The sequence below is a fragment of the Ranitomeya variabilis genome, chromosome 3 (genome assembly GCF_051348905.1).
Source record: "Ranitomeya variabilis isolate aRanVar5 chromosome 3, aRanVar5.hap1, whole genome shotgun sequence".
NCBI classification, from domain to species: Eukaryota; Metazoa; Chordata; class Amphibia; order Anura; family Dendrobatidae; genus Ranitomeya; species Ranitomeya variabilis.
Genome location: NC_135234.1, coordinates 503620111 through 503641492, shown reverse-complemented (window position 1 = coordinate 503641492; position 21382 = coordinate 503620111). Strand labels below are relative to the sequence as shown.

The 21382-nt window shown below is 44.2% G+C and overlaps 1 protein-coding gene across 3 annotated transcripts in view; it reads left to right on the top strand.

Annotated features, from left to right (window-relative positions):
• Window positions 1–21382, top strand: part of VWA3B (von Willebrand factor A domain containing 3B) — a 353597-nt gene that overhangs the window by 228803 nt on the left and 103412 nt on the right. For all 3 annotated transcript variants that reach the window (XM_077296867.1, XM_077296866.1, XM_077296868.1), the window contains 3 exons: window positions 9102–9220; window positions 11060–11110; window positions 11953–12157. In XM_077296867.1, coding sequence (XP_077152982.1) covers window positions 9102–9220; window positions 11060–11110; window positions 11953–12157 — 375 coding nt within the window. The remainder of the gene's footprint in view (window positions 1–9101; window positions 9221–11059; window positions 11111–11952; window positions 12158–21382) is intronic.

The following is a 21382-nucleotide window of genomic DNA, read 5'->3' as shown; positions in this document are numbered from 1 at the left end:
GGTGAATCAGCTGGTTTTGTGGAGTTCATGGTCTGGTTGCATTTCTTCTGTGCGGTGCAGCAGAGAAGGATATTAAGCTAAGTTCATTGTTTTTCCTCGTCTGTCTCGTGTTTGTCACTGTCCCCTGTGTTGTTCCATCTGCATTGGTGAGGCTAGTGCCCTTGCCAGCCAGTGCACTAGCCAGGGCTGGGCTAGGTGACAGCGACGGCCGAGGTTCCTGATGGTGGCGGGGGATGGACCCACTTAGGGCGTAAGGGGAGTGCAGAGACAGGCTCAGGTTGGAGCAGGAGGTGTCCATCTCTCATTCCTCTCCCCATTTCCATCCCGTTGTGTGTGTGTCCAGCCGTCCGCTTACCAACCCTCTCTTGGGTCAGTACATATAGTGACACAGATATTACCCACTACTCCCTGCTCAAGCACAAGCTCCCTGCCTTGTGTTGGCTGCAGTAGTGACATTATATCAACAGCACATATCACCACTGCAGCCTTTCATTCTACATTGGCAGAGTTGATGAACTTATTGATTGACTGCAGTGGTGATGTGGTCTGTCAAAGTGACTTCACCACTAGCAGCCAAATCATAGAGACCAGAGCAGTTTTAAGGAACTGGTGCTGGAGCGTGAAGAAATGAATACTATTTCTCTGTTATTTTACATTACAGGAATTGTAAGTGGTCCAGTTTCCTAAAATTGGAAAATTACTTTAATGTGGTTCAATACACCACATTTTTTATTTGGATGCAGCTTTGATGTTATGATGTATTCACAAATTGCAGACTTTGTATTTTTTTGCTGTAGTTTGAAACCTAATATAACTTTAGCATATGAATACACACAGGGTCGGACTGGAGTGTCTGGGGCCTACAGGGGGAATCAAATCTATGTGCCCAGCCAACAGTTATATGCAAATATCTGTAAGCCGTTATCCCCATTATAGTGGGGCATCAACTGTAAAACACAGGCGGCTCCTGCATATACTATATACCACCATAACTGTGATGTACAATTACGGTAGTTTACATTAAGGCTGTATGCACACGTTCAGGATTTTTCAAATTTTTTTTCGCTGTAAAAACGCATACATTAAGTATCCTATTATTAGAATGCAATCCATTCTTTTTGTGCACATGTTGCGTTTCTTTCCGCGGCGGAGTCGCATTCTGGAAAAAAATGCAGCATGATCAATCTTTGTGCGGAATTGCGGGGATTCCGCACACATAGGAATGCATTGATCCGCTTACTTTCCTCTTGTGGCTATGTCCACCATGCGGGAAGTAAGCGAATCATGTGCGGTTGGTACCCAGGGTGGAGGAGAGGAAACTCTCCTTCAGGCCCTGGGAACCACATAATTGTAAAAAAAAAAAAAGAAAGAATTAAAATAAAAAATCGTGATATTCTCACCTTCTGGCGTCCTCGGCAGTCTTCCCGCTCCTTGCGATGCTTCCGTTCCCAATAATGCATTGCGAAAATGACCTGTGATGATGTAGTGGTCTCACGAGACCGCTCGTCATCTGGGGTTTTTGCCGCAATGCATTATTGGGACTGGAGCATCGCAAGGAGTGGGAAGACTGCCGGGGACGCCGGAAGGTGAGAATATCACAATTATTTTTTTTAATTATTTTTAACGCTCTATCTTTTTACTATTGATGCTGCATAGGCATCATCAATAGTAAAAAGTTGGTCACACTTGTCAAACACTATGTTTGACAAGTGTGACCAACCTGTAAATAATTTTTCCAAACTATGCTACAGATCGCTTGGAAAACGCTAGCATTCTGCAAGCTAATTACGCTTGTAAAACGCTAGTGTTCACTTTTTTTTCATAGGAGAACCCCTATGAGGGCATCTCTGCCGCTGTTTACCAAGTATTTAATCTAATGGAAATAAAGAATATTCTCCTAATTAATATCAGAGAGAACAAATGACTGCCATATCCAACACAATCCACCAGGGCCAGACTGGCTATCTGGCAATTCTGGCAAATGCCAGAAGAGCCTGCCTGGTCATGGTCCGACTTGTCTGCTATGTTAACAGACTCAGTGTTCTCAAGACACCCATACTGTTAAGAGTTGTGATGAAGCACAAGGTCGCTGACTCCATCACTTACCCCAGCAGGTCACGGGTATCATTAGAAATATTGGTCTTGTAGTAAATCTTGCTGTCCTTCATCCAGGTTAATATTAGTAATATATCTCATCTGGTGCTTGGGGAAAGTGACAGCATGAGTCTGTGTGATTTCAAATGCCAGGGCTGAATTTCAGTCCCAGTCCGTACCTGCAATCCACTATACCAAGACCCATAATACCACACCATGACCAGACCACATGGTGACCGAATAATACTATATATTACCAGCATATAGAGACCAAATAATACCACATTCAAGGAGAAAACTGCCGCACCATAGCTAAACTACATATTCCACCACATAGTGACCAAATTATACCACATACAAGGAGAACTACCACCGCACCATGACCAGACTACATATTAACACCACATAGTGACCGAATAATACCACATACAGGGGATAAATACCGCCACACTGTGATCAGACCACAAATTATCACCACATAGTGAATGAATACTACAATACTGATCATGAATACAAACCACGATACTAACAACACTATTGTTACCACCAGTGACATTATATACAGGAGCTCTGTACATAGTGTATACTGTATAGGCAATACAGTGATCACCAATAACATTATACACAGGAGATCTGTATATAGTGTCAGTGTACAGGTAATACAGTGATCACCGGTGACATTATACTCAGGTGCTCTGTATATAGTGTACAGGTAATACAGGGCTCACCAGTGACATTATACACAGGAGCTCTGTATATAGTGTATACTGTACAGGTAATACAGTGATCACCAGTGACATTATACACAGGAGCTCTGTATATAGTGTCAGTGTACAGGTAATTGTCATGAACCCCGGGTGTACTTGCCGCAGGGCAGGCGACTTGCCACAGTAAGGGAGACATGAGCAGAGCGGCGGAGAACTCACTGGACAGCAAGCAGGACCTGAACCATGGGACTGAGGGGGAGTGGCTGAGGGCAGAGACAGGTGCTGGAGTGCCAGGGAGCCGGACGGCTGGTGTCCTTTGACAGCTCTTTGGTCTTCACCATAGTGGAGTTTGGAGTCAGACTGTTTGAGGGTGTGCACAGGTGTCTTTTTATACTGATAACAAGTTTAAACAGGTGCCATTACTACAGGTAATGAGTGGAGGAAAGAGGAGACTCTTAAAGAAGAAGTTACAGGTCTGTGAGAGCCAGAAATCTTGATTGTTTGTTTCTGACCAAATACTTATTTTCCACCATAAAATGCAAATAAAATGATAAAAAAAACAGACAATGTGATTTTCTGGATTTTTTTTTCTCAGTTTGTCTCCCATAGTTGAGGTCTACCTATGATGTAAATTACAGACGCCTCTCATCTTTTTAAGTGGTGGAACTTGCACTATTGCTGACTGACTAAATACTTTTTTGCCCCACTGTATATGCTTCCAGTGAATTTAATAAGTGAGTCTCATCCTTTTAAAATAGTGGATGTTGCATTTTATTTTCACACAGACACTTGGTCCATCTGAAAAATGCTCAGAAACCTATATTTTTCACATGGGCTAAAAAAACTGTTGTCTGAATGAGGCCTATAGGATTTTTTTTCTACTGTAAGGAGTTTTCCCTCTTTTAGAAAAGTAGGCCCCAAATGATTACTGTAATGTAAAATAACAAAGGCAGATTGTCACGATCCATTTTTGAATGCGTGGCAGCTCTGGTTCCACTATGACTTAAATGTAGCTTTTTTCCTTTTCTGGCCATGAGGGGTTAATGTCAGTTTTTCCTGCTGGCAGTGTACTGCAATTGCAGAGTTGCTCGGTCAGCTGATGTGGGTAGTGACCACTCCCACCATCCTTTAAATAGTCAGCTGATGCATCAGCTAACTTTTGGTGATAGAGTAATCTTTATTGACCAAGCCTGGAGTAATGAGCTTTCTGGCTGCAGTGGTGAATCAGCTGGTTTTGTGGAGTTCATGGTCTGGTTGCCTTTCTTCTGTGCGGTGCAGCAGAGAAGGATATTAAGCTAAGTTCATTGTTTTTCCTCGTCTGTCTCGTGTTTGTCACTGTCCCCTGTGTTGTTCCATCTGCATTGGTGAGGCTAGTGCCCTTGCCAGCCAGTGCACTAGCCAGGGCTGGGCTAGGTGACAGCGACGGCCGAGGTTCCTGATGGTGGCGGGGGATGGACCCACTTAGGGCGTAAGGGGAGTGCAGAGACAGGCTCAGGTTGGAGCAGGAGGTGTCCATCTCTCATTCCTCTCCCCATTTCCATCCCGTTGTGTGTGTGTCCAGCCGTCCGCTTACCAACCCTCTCTTGGGTCAGTACATATAGTGACACAGATATTACCCACTACTCCCTGCTCAAGCACAAGCTCCCTGCCTTGTGTTGGCTGCAGTAGTGACATTATATCAACAGCACATATCACCACTGCAGCCTTTCATTCTACATTGGCAGAGTTGATGAACTTATTGATTGACTGCAGTGGTGATGTGGTCTGTCAAAGTGACTTCACCACTAGCATCCAAATCATAGAGACCAGAGCAGTTTTAAGGAACTGGTGCTGGAGCGTGGAGAAATGAATACTATTTCTCTGTTATTTTACATTACAGGAATTGTAAGTGGTCCAGTTTCCTAAAATTGGAAAATTACTTTAATGTGGTTCAATACACCACATTTTTTATTTGGATGCAGCTTTGATGTTATGATGTATTCACAAATTGCAGACTTTGTATTTTTTTGCTGTAGTTTGAAACCTAATATAACTTTAGCATATGAATACACACAGGGTCGGACTGGAGTGTCTGGGGCCTACAGGGGGAATTAAATCTATGTGCCCAGCCAACAGTTATATGCAAATATCTGTAAGCCGTTATCCCCATTATAGTGGGGCATCAACTGTAAAACACAGGCGGCTCCTGCATATACTATATACCACCATAACTGTGATGTACAATTACGGTAGTTTACATTAAGGCTGTATGCACACGTTCAGGATTTTTCTAATTTTTTTTCGCTGTAAAAACGCATACATTAAGTATCCTATTATTAGAATGCAATCCATTCTTTTTGTGCACATGTTGCGTTTCTTTCCACGGCGGAGTCGCATTCTGGAAAAAAACGCAGCATGATCAATCTTTGTGCGGAATTGCGGGGATTCCGCACACATAGGAATGCATTGATCCGCTTACTTTCCTCTTGTGGCTATGTCCACCATGCGGGAAGTAAGCGAATCATGTGCGGTTGGTACCCAGGGTGGAGGAGAGGAAACTCTCCTTCAGGCCCTGGGAACCATATAATTGTAAAAAAAAAAAAAAAAAGAATTAAAATAAAAAATCGTGATATTCTCACCTTCTGGCGTCCTCGGCAGTCTTCCCGCTCCTTGCGATGCTTTCGTTCCCAATAATGCATTGCGAAAATGACCTGTGATGATGTAGTGGTCTCACGAGACCGCTCGTCATCTGGGGTTTTTGCCGCAATGCATTATTGGGACTGGAGCATCGCAAGGAGTGGGAAGACTGCCGGGGACGCCGGAAGGTGAGAATATCACAATTATTTTTTTTTATTATTTTTAACGCTCTATCTTTTTACTATTGATGCTGCATAGGCATCATCAATAGTAAAAAGTTGGTCACACTTGTCAAACACTATGTTTGACAAGTGTGACCAACCTGTAAATAATTTTTCCAAACTATGCTACAGATCGCTTGGAAAACGCTAGCATTCTGCAAGCTAATTACGCTTGTAAAACGCTAGTGTTCACTTTTTTTTCATGGGAGAACCCCTATGAGGGCATCTCTGCCGCTGTTTACCAAGTATTTAATCTAATGGAAATAAAGAATATTCTCCTAATTAATATCAGAGAGAACAAATGACTGCCATATCCAACACAATCCACCAGGGCCAGACTGGCTATCTGGCAATTCTGGCAAATGCCAGAAGAGCCTGCCTGGTCATGGTCCGACTTGTCTGCTATGTTAACAGACTCAGTGTTCTCAAGACACCCATACTGTTAAGAGTTGTGATGAAGCACAAGGTCGCTGACTCCATCACTTACCCCAGCAGGTCACGGGTATCATTAGAAATATTGGTCTTGTAGTAAATCTTGCTGTCCTTCATCCAGGTTAATATTAGTAATATATCTCATCTGGTGCTTGGGGAAAGTGACAGCATGAGTCTGTGTGATTTCAAATGCCAGGGCTGAATTTCAGTCCCAGTCCGTACCTGCAATCCACTATACCAAGACCCATAATACCACACCATGACCAGACCACATGGTGACCGAATAATACTATATATTACCAGCATATAGAGACCAAATAATACCACATTCAAGGAGAAAACTGCCGCACCATAGCTAAACTACATATTCCACCACATAGTGACCAAATTATACCACATACAAGGAGAACTACCACCGCACCATGACCAGACTACATATTAACACCACATAGTGACCGAATAATACCACATACAGGGGATAAATACCGCCACACTGTGATCAGACCACAAATTATCACCACATAGTGATTGAATACTACAATACTGATCATGAATACAAACCACGATACTAACAACACTATTGTTACCACCAGTGACATTATATACAGGAGCTCTGTACATAGTGTATACTGTATAGGCAATACAGTGATCACCAATAACATTATACACAGGAGATCTGTATATAGTGTCAGTGTACAGGTAATACAGGGCTCACCAGTGACATTATACACAGGAGCTCTGTATATAGTGTATACTGTACAGGTAATACAGTGATCACCAGTGACATTATACACAGGAGCTCTGTATATAGTGTCAGTGTACAGGTAATTGTCATGAACCCCGGGTGTACTTGCCGCAGGGCAGGCGACTCGCCACAGTAAGGGAGACATGAGCAGAGCGGCGGAGAACTCACTGGACAGCAAGCAGGACCTGAACCATGGGACTGAGGGGGAGTGGCTGAGGGCAGAGACAGGTGCTGGAGTGCCAGGGAGCCGGACAGCGCCAGAGAGAAGTCAAACGTGCCGAGGTTAAAACCGAGAGGTCAATGAGGTACGAAAGTATAACTGACAGGGAATCCAGGTTCAGAGAGGGTATATAATAATAATATCCCTCCCAGATCCAAAAGGAGGCCAAATACAATTAACCCTGAGAGGGCAGGGCATGAAACCTGTCCAAACCATGACAGTAATACAGTGATCATCAGTGATATTATACACAGGAGCTCTGTATATAGTGTCAGTGTACAGGTAAAACAGTTATGAACAGTTATCAACAGTGATATTATACACAAGAGCTCTGTATATAGTGTATAGTGTACAGGTAATACAGTGATCACCAGTGTCGTTATACACAGGAGCTCTGTATATAGTGTCAGTGTACAGGTAATACAGTGTTTACAAGAGCTCTGTACACAGTCTGTAGTGTATAGTTTGTGTGTACACATAATACACTGACTCACCAGTGATGTTTGTAGTTGAAGTCCTTCAGCTTCGCTTTTTTTCTATAATCCAGCACAGACCACCATCACTTCTTCCAGCCAGGTCTAATCTCTGCAAAAAATAACACACAGTCAACAATAGCTGATCTCTTCCAGAGCACATTCTCCACTTTTTCCCTGACTTCTACACTATGTCAGATGAAGAAAATAGACATTGTGCCACCCTTCACAGTAACAGGACCCCCCTTTTCTTCCCTCCTTGGAAAATAGTTTCCTAAAACTGGCATCCGCATCCCTATATATCCATTCTGGCTTTCCCGATATATCCATCTTGGCCCCTCCATAAATCCATCCTGCCTCCACCCATATATCCATCCTGACCCCTTGTGCCCTGCTCCTCCCCCCATATATCTATCCTGGTCACTTGTCCTGCTCCCCCCCATATATCCATCCAGGTCACTTGTCCTGCTCCATCCCCCATATATCCATCCTGGCCACTTGTCCTGCCCCTCCCCCCCATATATCCATCCTGGTCACTTGTCCTGCTCCCCCCATATATCCATCCTGGTCACTTGTCCTGCTCCACCCCATGTACCCATCCTGGTCACTTGTCCTGTTCCATCCCCCAAATATCCATCCTGGCCACTTGTCCTGCCCCTCCCCCCATATATCCATCCTGGTCACTTGTCCTGCTCCCCCCATATATCCATCCAGGTCACTTGTCCTGTTCCATCCCCCATATATCCATCCTGGCCACTTGTCCTGCCCCTCCCCCCATATATCCATCCTGGTCACTTGTCCTGCTCCCCCCATATATCCATCCTGGCCACTTGTCCTGACCCCATATATCCATTCTGGTCACTTATTCTGCTCCCCCCCCCCCCCCATATATCCATCCTGGTCACTTGCCCTGCCCCCCATAGATCCATCCTGGCTTCTTGTCCTGCTCTTCCCCCATATATCCATCCTGGTGCCCGTACCATGCCGCATTTACAGATTAAAAGAAAAAATATTCCTCTTACCTTCTTGCACTCTCGGCGCCGGGCGGCATCCTCCTTCTCCTCTGCAAGTCCGATGCGCTCATATTAAGATGGCCGCCGACCTAGCAGAGGCCGACAGCTGACTTGTGTTTGTGCATCCAGCGCATGACACTGACGTCATACACCGGTGATGACAGACTCACACTAATCATTGCTCATCGGGACGTGCGTCGCGGCGGTTCAGGTAATGATTGCTGTGTGCACATGCCCCTGCACATACTTTGCCTGTGTTTTTAAAGGGCCCGTGCCCCTAAAAACCGCGGACTTTTCTTTTCTCCCTTACGTCTTCTTACCTTCTCTATCGGGTCCACTGAAAAAGCCCACCGGGGATTTCCCTGATACTCTGCCAGGCCAGTCTGACCCTGAATACACACTAGTGGGTTGTGAGTCTCTACACTGTACAAGGGTCTATTCACACATCTGTCATGTCACAGTTCCTCCCTCACTTTACGGAATTACAGCAAAGAATGCAATTTGACCACTCTATATTTGGAGGAAATGCTCTCTGCCATGTTATAATTGAATATAATTATCGCCTCTGCTAATTTTTCAGGTGCTCCCTCTGGCTCATATAAGTGGAAACAGAAAACGTATCACATTAATTAATCCCCAGGCTGTGAATCTCTCAGACTACAAGGCAAAGCTTCAGCAGGCAATTAAGTCTTATGAAAGGTAAATGTTACATTTTTAGTAGCATATTTACCAAACATATAGGCTCAGCGTTGCTCACAAGACAATGGTGGATGCTTTACTATGTGAGCTAGTATGAAAAACTGGTCTATGTTAAGCATAGAGTTTGTCAACCTGTAAACAGGTCAGTGAAATATTGACGATATGCTGCCAATATATTTATATAGCAGTTTAATGGCCAGGATCGGATTGTGTAAACGGATTGTCTGGGTAAAACAAGTTATCACTTATCTGCTAGATAGGTGATAAAAACTTTGTGATCATTGATGGTCGGACCACTGGAACCAGGGGCAGACATATCATTGGTGCAACCTGTGCAGCCGAACAGGCGCCCAAGAGGTAAGGGGGCCCATTTCAACCTCCAAAGCAGGTGCAATTTTGCATTTTTAGGAGCACTTGGGCTGCAAAGGGGCTATATGTTGTTCTTGTACAGGGGCCCTTTTCTATCTATGACCGCCAGTGACTGGAACCCACACCGATCATCAGTATGAGGCAATTTCATTCCTGATAGAATGGGAGTGGCATTTTCAACCTACGCTCCATTCATTCCCCATAGGGTTGCCGAGCACTGCACTCAGCTTTTTCAACCTGTCACACCATTTTATAACGGGGATAAAAGTTCCATGTCAGGATAAAAATTCCCCGATCTGCCAATCAGTGCAGGTCCCAGTGGCCAGACCCCCACCGATCAATAAGTTATCATCTATCCTACAGGTAGATGATAAATTGTTATAACAACCGCTTTACAGGTGTTTTCCCATAAACAAAGTTCATTTTATTCACTAGATTTAGGGAATAATAATAATTTCCACAATTGGAAGTGATTAAAAAAATGTTCCTCTGCTAAGATAATCTTATAAATGTGCCCCTGCTGTGTACTGTGTAATGGCTGTGTCTTGCCGTGCAGGAACATGGTCTGAGCAAAACAATGTGCTGACATTACAGCAGGGGATCACAGCTGATTCTTTCTGTGAGGTAAAACATTTCACTGCCTGTTTCTAAGCAATATTTTACCTCACAGAAAGAATCAGGTTCGATCCCCTGATGTCCTGTCTGTATTCTCTCTTTTGATTCCCCCTCTGTATAGGAGCTGTGGTATGATCAGACCATGTCCCTGTACGGTCAGACACAGCCATTACACAGTACACAGCAGAGGCACAGTTATAAGATTATCTCAGGACAGGGACTTTTTTTTTTTAAACAAACCCTATTGTAGAACTTATTATTATTCCAAGATCTAGTGAATAGAATGAACCTTTGTTCATGGGAAAACCCCTTTAAGTCTCTAACTAGATAGACACTGTTTTGTAGTGATTACTCTTCAGTTGTCACATCTATATTAAAAACCTTGCAGCAGATGACACTGGATGCACTTTTAACCACTGTCATTTTCTATGTCCACGTGGCCGCTATAAAGCATATGTTTGAGTTGTGCGGAGCTGCAGTCTAGGTAAGATCTCTGCACCATAATCACATATAGAAAATAAAAATAATCTGTAATGAGAAAAAAATGTGTGAGAAAAGATAAGTCTTAATATCTGATCCTAAGCAGTACATTCCTTTCTAAACACTCCGATGACCTGCTTGACCCAGAAACTATTGAGAGACTGATGGAAATGTTGTTTGCTCATCTCTTTATGTGGATGATAATTTCATGGCTGCTATACGAGATCTGGCTTGATGCCGCCTTCCACTTGGAATGCAGATCACTCATTCAGCTACTCATTTAGCTATCCTTTGAACTGTATAATCTATTTATTTAACTCTTATTATGCTAATCAGCAGCACATTTCACAGTCCACTTTTTTGTATTTTTGCTAGGCGCCTTAATCTAATCGTATGGAGGGCTTTATCCCAGGAGGAAAGAGATAAGTGAGTCTCCACTTCATTTTGAGCGCTTGTTTGACTTAATAATAATGTATTCTAGGGTGTCTACAACTACATAAAGGGATAGTCCTGTGAGAAGATGTTAGAACCAATGCACAAGACCAATCATAACGGGTAGATTGGTGGCGGTCTGATTTTTGAGAACCCAACTGATTGACTTGCTAGCATAGCAGTCTGGCATACACACTGCCACGCAATTCATTCTCTCTAAGAAGTTGTCAGACTTAAGCCAACCATACACATTAGATGGCTGTTGGCTGAACGTTTTCCGGAGATTGTTTGACCAACAGCCATATTGGTTGGCTCTCCCATACATGGCTATGACATTACCGTGTATGGTAGGCAAAACATACGAGGTGGGGACTCGGGCATGGCGTTCGAGCACCTGCGATATATATACCCCAGCACCCCGATGCACGTTCGATTGGTGAGCAAGCCCGCTCCTCACTAATGCTGAGATGTACCAAATGATCAGATTGGCTCTACTACATCTGTATGTTTTGCTTGTTATTTTTGAGACATCAGCTAGGCCACTTTCACACGGTCAGTATTTGGTCAGTATTTTACATCAGTATGTGTAAGCCAAAACCAGGAGTGGGACAGTCAGAGGAAAAATATACTAGATACACGTCACCACTTCTGGATTTTTACCCACTTCTGGTTTTGGCTTACAGATACTGATGTAAAATACTGACCAAATACTGAAGGTGTGAACCTTATAGTATGTTGAACACATCATATCACAGATAGCAGAGATGTTGTCATGAGTAACATATTACGTGTGCCAAATGTTGTTATTTTAATGTTCTGTCTATTTCTGGTAAAAGCTTTGACAGTGACATCCCAATCTCATACTTGGATAATAGAGAAGCCCTCCTACAAGCTTTAGACAGGCTAGGATGGCCTGTATCTGCTGACGATGTAATGTTACTAGAAGAAGAGATACGGGCAGGAAAAACGTATTTCCAACAAGCTCTGGATTTGCAGGAAACCACCAAGAACACAACACTGACTGAAAATTCAGATACACAGGTAACATACAAGATCTCTTATAGAGAGTGAAAATATGAACATCGAATGTGAAGTAAAATTTTATCTGCGCCGTCCAAGAATTATCACTCCTTTATTTTTCATTCAACAGCCTACCCACAGGGGCTTGATTTTTGGGGGGATTATTTGTTTGTTTTAATGACCCCATTTAATATACCATATAATGTATTGAAAAACCTAAAAAATAATTTTGGTTGGAATAGAAAAGAAAAGCGCAAATCCACAATTGTGTTTCGGGTTTAATTGTTAATGTGCTCCTGAGCCAACCTTTATCTAAGTTATTGTGGTAGGATTTTTTTATGCCACTTACGCACAGTAACATTTTTATTTTTACACAAAATATCATTTGTTTTTGCATCACCGTATTCTGAGACCTGCAACTTTCCTATTTTGCCACATACCGAGCCATGTGAGAGGTTGTTTTTTGCAATATGAATTTACATTTACATTGATCACTTTTTGCGCCCTTTTTTGTGCGTCAGTATAATGAAAAAGCTACGTTTTTGGAGTGTGCTTTGTTTATTTTATTTATGGTGTTTATTGCTCAGATTAAGTAATGTGGCAGTTTTATACAATAGTTAGGGATGCAATAATACCAATAATATGTAATTTTTGGGGGGACATTTTACATATAAACTGCATTTTTAGGGACAAAGACAGTTTTCCTCCCACAAATTATGTTTTCTTTTATTATTTTTACATTTTTAAAAATTCTGTTTATTTATTTTTTTTTACTCATCCTCACTATGGGACTTGTACAATGGTCTTATTGCTGCTCTAACACACTGCAATACTTCTGTATTGCAGGGCATCAGACCTGTCTGTTTTGACACCTGGCATATATGTATATGGTAGGGCCTTTTTACAGATCTCTATAGCTGGTACATTGTCAATTATAGGGATACCACACTCGTGAACACAGGGTGCTAATGAGACTAAAGAGGGTCGCTATTGACAGCTGCATCTAGCAGGCTAAAATGCCACAATCCATGTGTAACCCTGGTGGGTGAGGACCCACTGCGCAACGGGTTGGTCTTACTCTAAAGGGGCATGACCAGGGCTGTATTTGCCACTAGGCAATTGAGGACACGTGCCTAGGGCGGGAGGGAGCGGGGGGGCAACACCTGAGCAAGTTTTTTTTAAAAGTCCTGTGTCGCCCCACCCACGGACGACCCGCCTGCCCACCTCAGTCTTCCGGCTGCTGTGGGGGGGTATCTCAGGCAAGTCACTGCTGAGGAGTGAGGACGTCCAGCAGAAAGTCTGGAGGAATCTCTGCACAGTGCTCAGAGTCAGGTAGGAAAGGGTTAACGAGTTCTTCCCAAAACTGATCCTCCCTCATTTCCTGCTGTGTCAGTGGATATTAATAGGATGAGGGAAGTATGGGTTGAGCCAAGAGAGAGTACCCCTGTGCTGCAGCCCCATACCTCCCTCCCGTCACCCTGAGCTGCAGACCCACGCCTCCCTCCCGTCACCCTGTGCTGCAGCCCCACGCCTCCCTCCCATCACCCTGTGCTGCAGCCCCACACCTCCCTCCCATCACCCTGTGCTGCAGCCCCACACCTCCCTCCCATCACCCTGTGCTGCAGCCCCACACCTCCCTCCCATCACCCTGTGCTGCAGCCCACACCTCCCTCCCATCACCCTGTGCTGCAGCCCACGCTTCCCTCCCATCACCCTGTGCTGCAGTCCCATGCCTCCCTCCCATCACCCTGTGCTGCAGCCCATACCTTCCTCCCGTCACCCTGTGCTGCAGCCCCACGCCTCCCTCCCGTCACCCTGTGCTGCAGCCCATGCCTTCCTCCCATCACCCTGTGCTGCAGCCCCACGCCTCCCTCCCGTCACCCTGTGCTGCAGCCCCACGACTCCCTACTGTCACGCTGTGCTGCAGCCCACACCTCCCTCCCGTCACCCTGTGCTGCAGCCCACACCTCCCTCCCGTCACCCTGTGCTGCAGCCCCACGCCTCCCTCCCGTTACCCTGTGCTGCAGCCCACGCCTCCCTCCCGTTACCCTGTGCTGCAGCCCATACCTCCCTCCTGTCACTCTGCTGCAGCCCCACATCTCCCTCCCGTCACCCTATACTGCAGCCCCAGGCCTCCCTCCTGTCACTCTGTGCTGCAGCCACATAGCTCTTGCTGTTCAAACCATGGACAGCTTGGATCACAGAGCGTGACTGCATAGTTGAAGCACAGTATGAAAAGCTAGCCAGGGAGAGATGTGACTAGTCCAGCGCTGCCCCCAGAGGACTTCTTCCCACACTTGTCTTTAGTGGATAGACAGGTCTCTTCCTATGAACACACTGTAGAGATACCTGATAATCATCTAAAGCAGACCTGGGCAAAGTGCGGCCCACGGGCTGGACTGAGACAGCCAGAGGGCCGTGGGGCTGGAAACCTGAGGTCCGCAGGCCGCACCGTGCCCGCCCTCTCACTCGCTGTCTCCCGCAGTCAGCATTGGTGGAGGAGGGGCCTTCGGCCACTTCCTCCACCAATCAGCGTGTGAAACATCTGACGCGATGACGTCATGTCATCACGTCAGCTGTGTACCGCCGGAGAGTCAGCGCACCGGAGACAGCAACGGAAGCAGAACAGGGCGCCTGGGAACGGGACCGAGATGAGTATGTGGTGTTTTTTTTTTATGTTTATGAATATGGGGGTGAACATAGAGATTCTATGGGGGTGAACATGGGGATTCTATGGGGGTGATATGCAGCACATGGGGAGGCTATGGGGGTGACGTGCTACACATGGGGAGGCTATGAGAAGGCTGTATACTGTCATGCAGTGTATATAGGGAGGCTGTGTGGGACTCATGCAGTATATAGGGAGGCTGTGTGGGGCTCATGCCGTATATAGGGAGGCTGTGTGGGGCTCATTGAGTGTATATATAGGGAGGCTGTGTGGGGCTCATGCTGTATATAGGGAGGCTGTGTGGGGCTCATGCTGTATATGGGGAGGCTGTGTGGAGCTCATGCTGTATATGGGGAGGCTGTGTGGGGCTCATGCTGTATATGGGGAGGCTGTGTGGGGCTCATGCTCTATATTGAGAGGCTGTGTGTTGCTCATGCTGTATATAGGGAAGCTGTGTGAGTCTCATGCAGTATATAGGGAGGCTGTGTAAGTCTCATACAGTATATAGGGAGGCTGTGTGGGGCTCATGCTGTACATAGGGAGGCTGTGTGGGGCTCATTGAGTGTATATATAGGGAGGCTGTGTGGGGCTCATGCCGTATATAGGGAGGCTGTGTGGGGCTCATACTATATATGGAGAGGCTGTGTGTTGCTCATGCTGTATATAGGGAGGCTGTGTGGGGCTCATGCTGTATAGATGGAGGCTGTGTGGGGCTCATGCTTTATATGGGGAGGCTGTGTGGGTCTTATGCCGTATATAGGGAGGCTGTGTGGGGCTCATGCTGTATATGGGGAGGTGGTGTGGGTCTTATGCAGTATATAGGGAGGCTGTGTGGGGCTCATGCAGTGTATATAGGGAGGCTGTGTGGGTCTTATGCCGTATATAGGGAGGCTGTGTGGGGCACATGCATTGTATATAGGGAGGCTGTGTCGGGCTCATGCAGTATATAGGAAGGCTGTGTGGGTCTTATGCCGTATATAGGGAGGCTGTGTGGGGCTCATGCAGTGTATATAGCGAGGCTGCGGGACTCATGTAGTGTATATTGGGAGGCTGTGTGGGGCTCATGCCGTATATAGGGAGGCTGTGTGGGTCTTATGCCGTATATAGGGAGGCTGTGTGGGGCTCATGCAGTGTATATAGGGAGGCTGCGGGACTCATGTAGTGTATATTGGGAGGCTGTGTGGGGCTCATGCCGTATATAAGGAGGCTGTGTGCGGCTCATGCAGTGTATATAGAGAGCCTGTGTGGGGCTCATGCTGTATATATAGGGAGGCTGTGTAGGGCTCATGCTGTATATAAGGGGCTGTGGGGGGTTTAAAGATATATAGAGGGGTGTCAGCATACTTAATTCTGCTCAATATTAAGTGATACAATTAATATTAATTAATATTGAGTAGAATTATTTTCAAGCTATTGGTTCGGCCCACCACAACAGTCATGGTCTCTCATGTGGCCCCTCGGGAAAATTAATTGCCCACCCCTGATCTAGAGACATGGAGTGAGAAGTCCACAGACGATAGCAACAGATTAGTCAGTTCTCTCACTAAATTACCCATCCAGCTCTTCAAACTCTTCTGTCTGAAACTTCAGAGAATTCCAGAGATAAACTTCCCTGTTTGCAGTCTGAGTAATGCTGCCCGTGGTTTTGGTAGTATGAGTCGACTGACAGGTTCCCTTTAAAAATCTGTCAGCCAAACATAATCACTTATGGCAACGCTTGTTCGGCCTCATTCATTCCCTATGGGACTTGCGGACATGTGCAGCACTTGAGGTTTTGCACTTGCGGTGAGACAAAAAAAACACTGCTAGCAGCATTTTTTTTCTGTTGCTGCAAGCACCGCATTTGCCGGATAGCGGCAAAACCACAGGCTCAGTATATCCTATGTAATGTATATACAGCAGAGTCTCAGTGTTTCCTATATGATGTATAGAGCAGAGACTCAGTGTATCCTATATGATGTGTATATACAGCAGTCTCAGTGTCTGCTATTTGATATATATACAGCAGTCTCAGTGTCTCCTAAGTGATGCATGCAGCAGATCCGGCCACATTCCGACTAAATGAGTGCAGCCTTGCTCATTGCGAGTGTATTGAGCGAGGCCAAAAACAGTCTAGTCGGAATGTGGCCAGGAGTATGCACATTGCATACTTGCGGTCACATGACCACTGCTTCCTCCATAGGCACAGAGAATCCTCACAGCACACAGTGCGCGAGTTGTGAGGATTCAGAAATCTGCAGTCACATAGTGTGACTGCATACTTCTAGTTTAACACATGACAACCCCTTTAGTAGCAAACAGCGCCTGGGCTTTTTGCAGATTTACTGCAGAGAAGGAAATGAGTTCAAATGTAAGAAATACATATCTGGAATCAGCTATCTACACATTATAGCAATTCTGATCATTTTTTCATGGTCACAGATTCCTTTTAAGTCTGCCATGATGGTTCCTTTGTAAGATCTTTTATGGCAAGTGAACAAAAAATGATTTATGTTACTGTATATATTTAGGGTTATTTTTCCTCACCTTTGTTTCTTGAAAAGAACAACTGACAGCTACTTCAGTCTTTCATACATCTGTATATCAAGGTCATTGTTCTTATGATAAATTGCTTCTATTCGAGTCCTCTGCTAGGACCTCTATTATTTCAGAACATCTGCACTTGGTTTATTGATGAATGTGATGTACTTTTTTACATTTTAACTTCATTCTTTTAAAGATGGCTATTTAGACTGTTCTATGTGTTAGGCCGGCGTCACACTAGCGTATTGCATCCGATACGAGAGCATCGGATGGGATATGCTAATGACCCTTGGCTCCTGCTCTGCTGCGAGCGGGAGCCGAGTGTCATGCGTCTGTGCTCAGAGCCGCATTTAGCGCACAGCACTCGGATGATATCCGAGTGATGTGCGCTGTCTCACTCGCACCCATAGGCTTATATGGGTGCGAGTGAGCCCAGAGTCGGCCGAGTGTCCGTGACAATCGCAGCATGCTACGATTGTCTCGGACCGAGGGAAACAGCGGACAAAAAATCGGCTGCTGGGAGCTGCACCATAGTGTAACCTTGGTCCGAGTGCAATGTGTTTTTTTATTGCATTGCACTCGTCCATTTAAGTCGCCGATGTGACGCCGGCCTTACAGTGACATTACTCATTAGAAGGGCATTAGCCGCAATAGGCCTGACAGGCACAGCTCACACATTTTTGTTTCCCCTTCCTCTCCAAGGCGGCAGGGGGGCCCACCCCACCCAGTACCTTCCTATCTTTAGGTGGTTCTTGAACCCCCTTCCCCACTCCGTTTTACCGCCGCCCTTGTGAAGAGCAGGTGTTACCTCCGTGGCGTCTCAGACTCTTCCTACTTTCTGGGGGGTTTTCAACACAAATGTTTATTTTGCTTGTTTTATGAATTAATAATGAAAAGTATGTGAATCTGAATATTTCATGGAAATAAGTAGGATTTTCTTACAAATAAGAGGGTTTTCTTAGAAATGGCCTCTCAGGCACATTGCGCCCGAACACGTAATTATAATCTCTGATCTGATATAATAATATGTTCTGTCAACCTTGATTTTCTCTCTGTCAATGTGTTTCTTCTGAGTGAATATGACTCCAGTGGCATCTAAGTACCTTACAATTAGGAAAGAAGCTGCGGCAAAAACGCATGTTTTGATGCTTTTTTATGTGTTTTTGGGGCTAACTTGTGTCTCTTTGTGCATGCTTATAAAGTTGAGTGAAAAAAAAGTTGAGAAAAAAAAACTACTTCCTGAAGAACCATACCTCTAGATCCTTGGAAAAGCCGGCAATTCATGTGCCGCTTACAGTAAAATCACTCTGACAGGTTAGACTAGAATAGATATGTACACATAGAATACAAAGATATAAATATGTCAGTGACACAGAAACATATATATGTGCATATATTGCATAGATAGAAGAAAAGCAGGCAATTCATCTGCCGCGTACAGTAAAATGACAGGTTAGAATAGAATAAATAGAATAGATACTGTATATACACATAGAATACATAGATATATAGATGTCAGTGACACACAAACATATATATATATGTATATCCAGTATATTACATAGATAGATAGAAGAAAAGCCGACAATTCAGCAACCGTGTACAGTGAAATTGCAGCAGGAGCTGACAGGATAGATTAGATGGATTACACACAGTAAATACATATAGAATAGGTAGATATATAGATGTCAGTGACATATACAGTTAGTACAGTGAGTGTGCAGCTTACTGTACATGTATTTAATTATTAAAAGATTATTTTTCTGACAAAAGTGGTGTGGGCTCCCGCGTAATTTTTGTAACCAGCAGAGGGAAAGCCGACGGCTGGGGGCCAATGTTTATAGTCTAGGAAGGGAGTAATACCCATGGAGCTTTGCAGGCTATTAATATCAGCTCACAGCTGTATACTTAGCCTTTATTGGATATTAAAATAGGGGACCCTAAAAAAAATGACGTAGGGTCCCCATATAATTAATAACCAGCAAAGGCTATGCAGACTGCTGCGGGCTAATATTAATAGCTTAGGAAGGGGCCATGGATACTGCCCCCCAGTCTAAAAACATCAGCTCTCAGGGGCCCCAGAAAAGGCGCGTCTATAAGATATGCTAATTCTGGCACTTAGCCTCGCTCTTCACACATGCCCTTTAGTGGTGGCAAGTGGGGTGATAATTGGGGCGGTTGATGTCACCTTTGTATTGTCAGGTGACATCAAGCCCAGAGGTTAGTAAAGGAGAGGCGTCAATAAGACACCCCCCATTACTAACCCTGTAGTCATATTGTATAAAGACACACACACCAAGAATAAAGTCTTTTAATTGAAAGAATGACACAGACTCCTTTAATAAATCTTAATTAAAACATATTTAAGACCTCCTCTATTCTACCGATGCCATTGTCTCCTGAAAGAGAATTAAAATAAAAAACAACCATATCCCTTACCTGTCTGTCATTTTGTCCAACGCCGTAATCCATGTTTAGGGATAAACAGTTTTCAATCTGGACAGTGCCAAGATGCATCTGTCCAGGCTGAGAACCACTGATGAATGAGCTGCTGCCAAAACAGGCTCAGTGACTGTTGACCCGTTAAATGCGGCTGTTAAACTCTGACAGCGGCATTTAACAGGTGCTTCAGTAAGTGCTCCGGAAATCCCACCCATCGTTGCCCGTGTGAAATGACCGCGGGTCACGGATGGGTTGGCATGACAACCAGAGGTCTCCAGTAGACCTATATGGTTGTCACTGCTGGATTGCTATCAGTGCCACCTGATGGTCGGCTCTCCTAGCAAGTCAGCAATTCTGCTACATACAGGCGATCTGATCATCACTTGTATATAGCAGAGGCAATCCGGTTATGACAGTTTCTAGTCTCCCATGGAGACTATTGAAGCATGCCAAAAGTAAAAGAAAATGTTTTTAAAAATATTAGAAAAATAAAAAAATATAAACGTTCAAATCACCCCCCTTTTGCCCCATTCAAAATAAAACAATAAAAAAAATCAAACATATACATATTTGGTATTGCCGCTTTCAGAATCACCCAATCTATCAATATTAAAAAAGAATTAACCCTATCGCTACTCGGCGTAACGAGAAAAAAAGTCAAAACTCCAGAATTACGCCAGAAATGCAATAACAGGCAATCAAAAGACTGTATCTGCACCAATATGGTATCTATAAAAACGTCAGCTCTGCACACAAAAAATAAGCCCTCACCGAACTCGAGATCACGAAAATTGGAGACTCTATAGATATCGGAAAATGGCGCAATTTTTTTATTAGCAAACTTTGGAATTTTTTTTCACCGGTTAGATAAAAAAGAACATAGACATGTTTGGGGTCTATGAACTCAGAATGACATGGAGAATCATAATGGCAGGTCAGTTTTAGCATTTAGTGAACATAGTAAACAAGCAAAACGAAAAACTATTGTGGAATTGCACTTTTTTTGCAATTTCACCGCACTTGGAATTTTTTTTCCCGTTTTCACCGTACATGATATGTTAAAACCAATGGTGTAGTTCAAAATTATGACTAGTCCCACAAAAAACAAGCACTCATATGGCCATATTGACCGAAAGATAAAAAAGTTATGGCTCTGGGAAGAAGGGAAGCAAAAAATTAAATCACAAAAATGAAAATATCTCCGGTCATGAAGGGGTTAATGTTTAGTATTAGTTATGTCCTGAAAACTGGAAGCTATTTGAGGTTAGTTGTGAAATTTGGGTCCTTTTTGTTTTATTATTAAATGGTGTATATTTAACAGATTAGATCTTTTTGAAGAGCATACAGTGTCTAGGGGGTATTTCCACTTTGAGCAAAGAGGAGTGTGACATGACTTGTAGCCCTATCACAGGCATTTGTATGTTTTTCTTGGTTTTAATGTTTTTGCATCATAATGTGTATGTCAATAAAGATGAACTATTTTATGTATCTTTGAGTGATCTCTGTGATATCGTATGCCTCTAACTCTGTTGGTTTTTTAAAAACGTCAGCTCGGCATGCAAAAAATAAGCCCTCACCCAACCCGAGATCACAAAAAATGGAGACGCTACAGC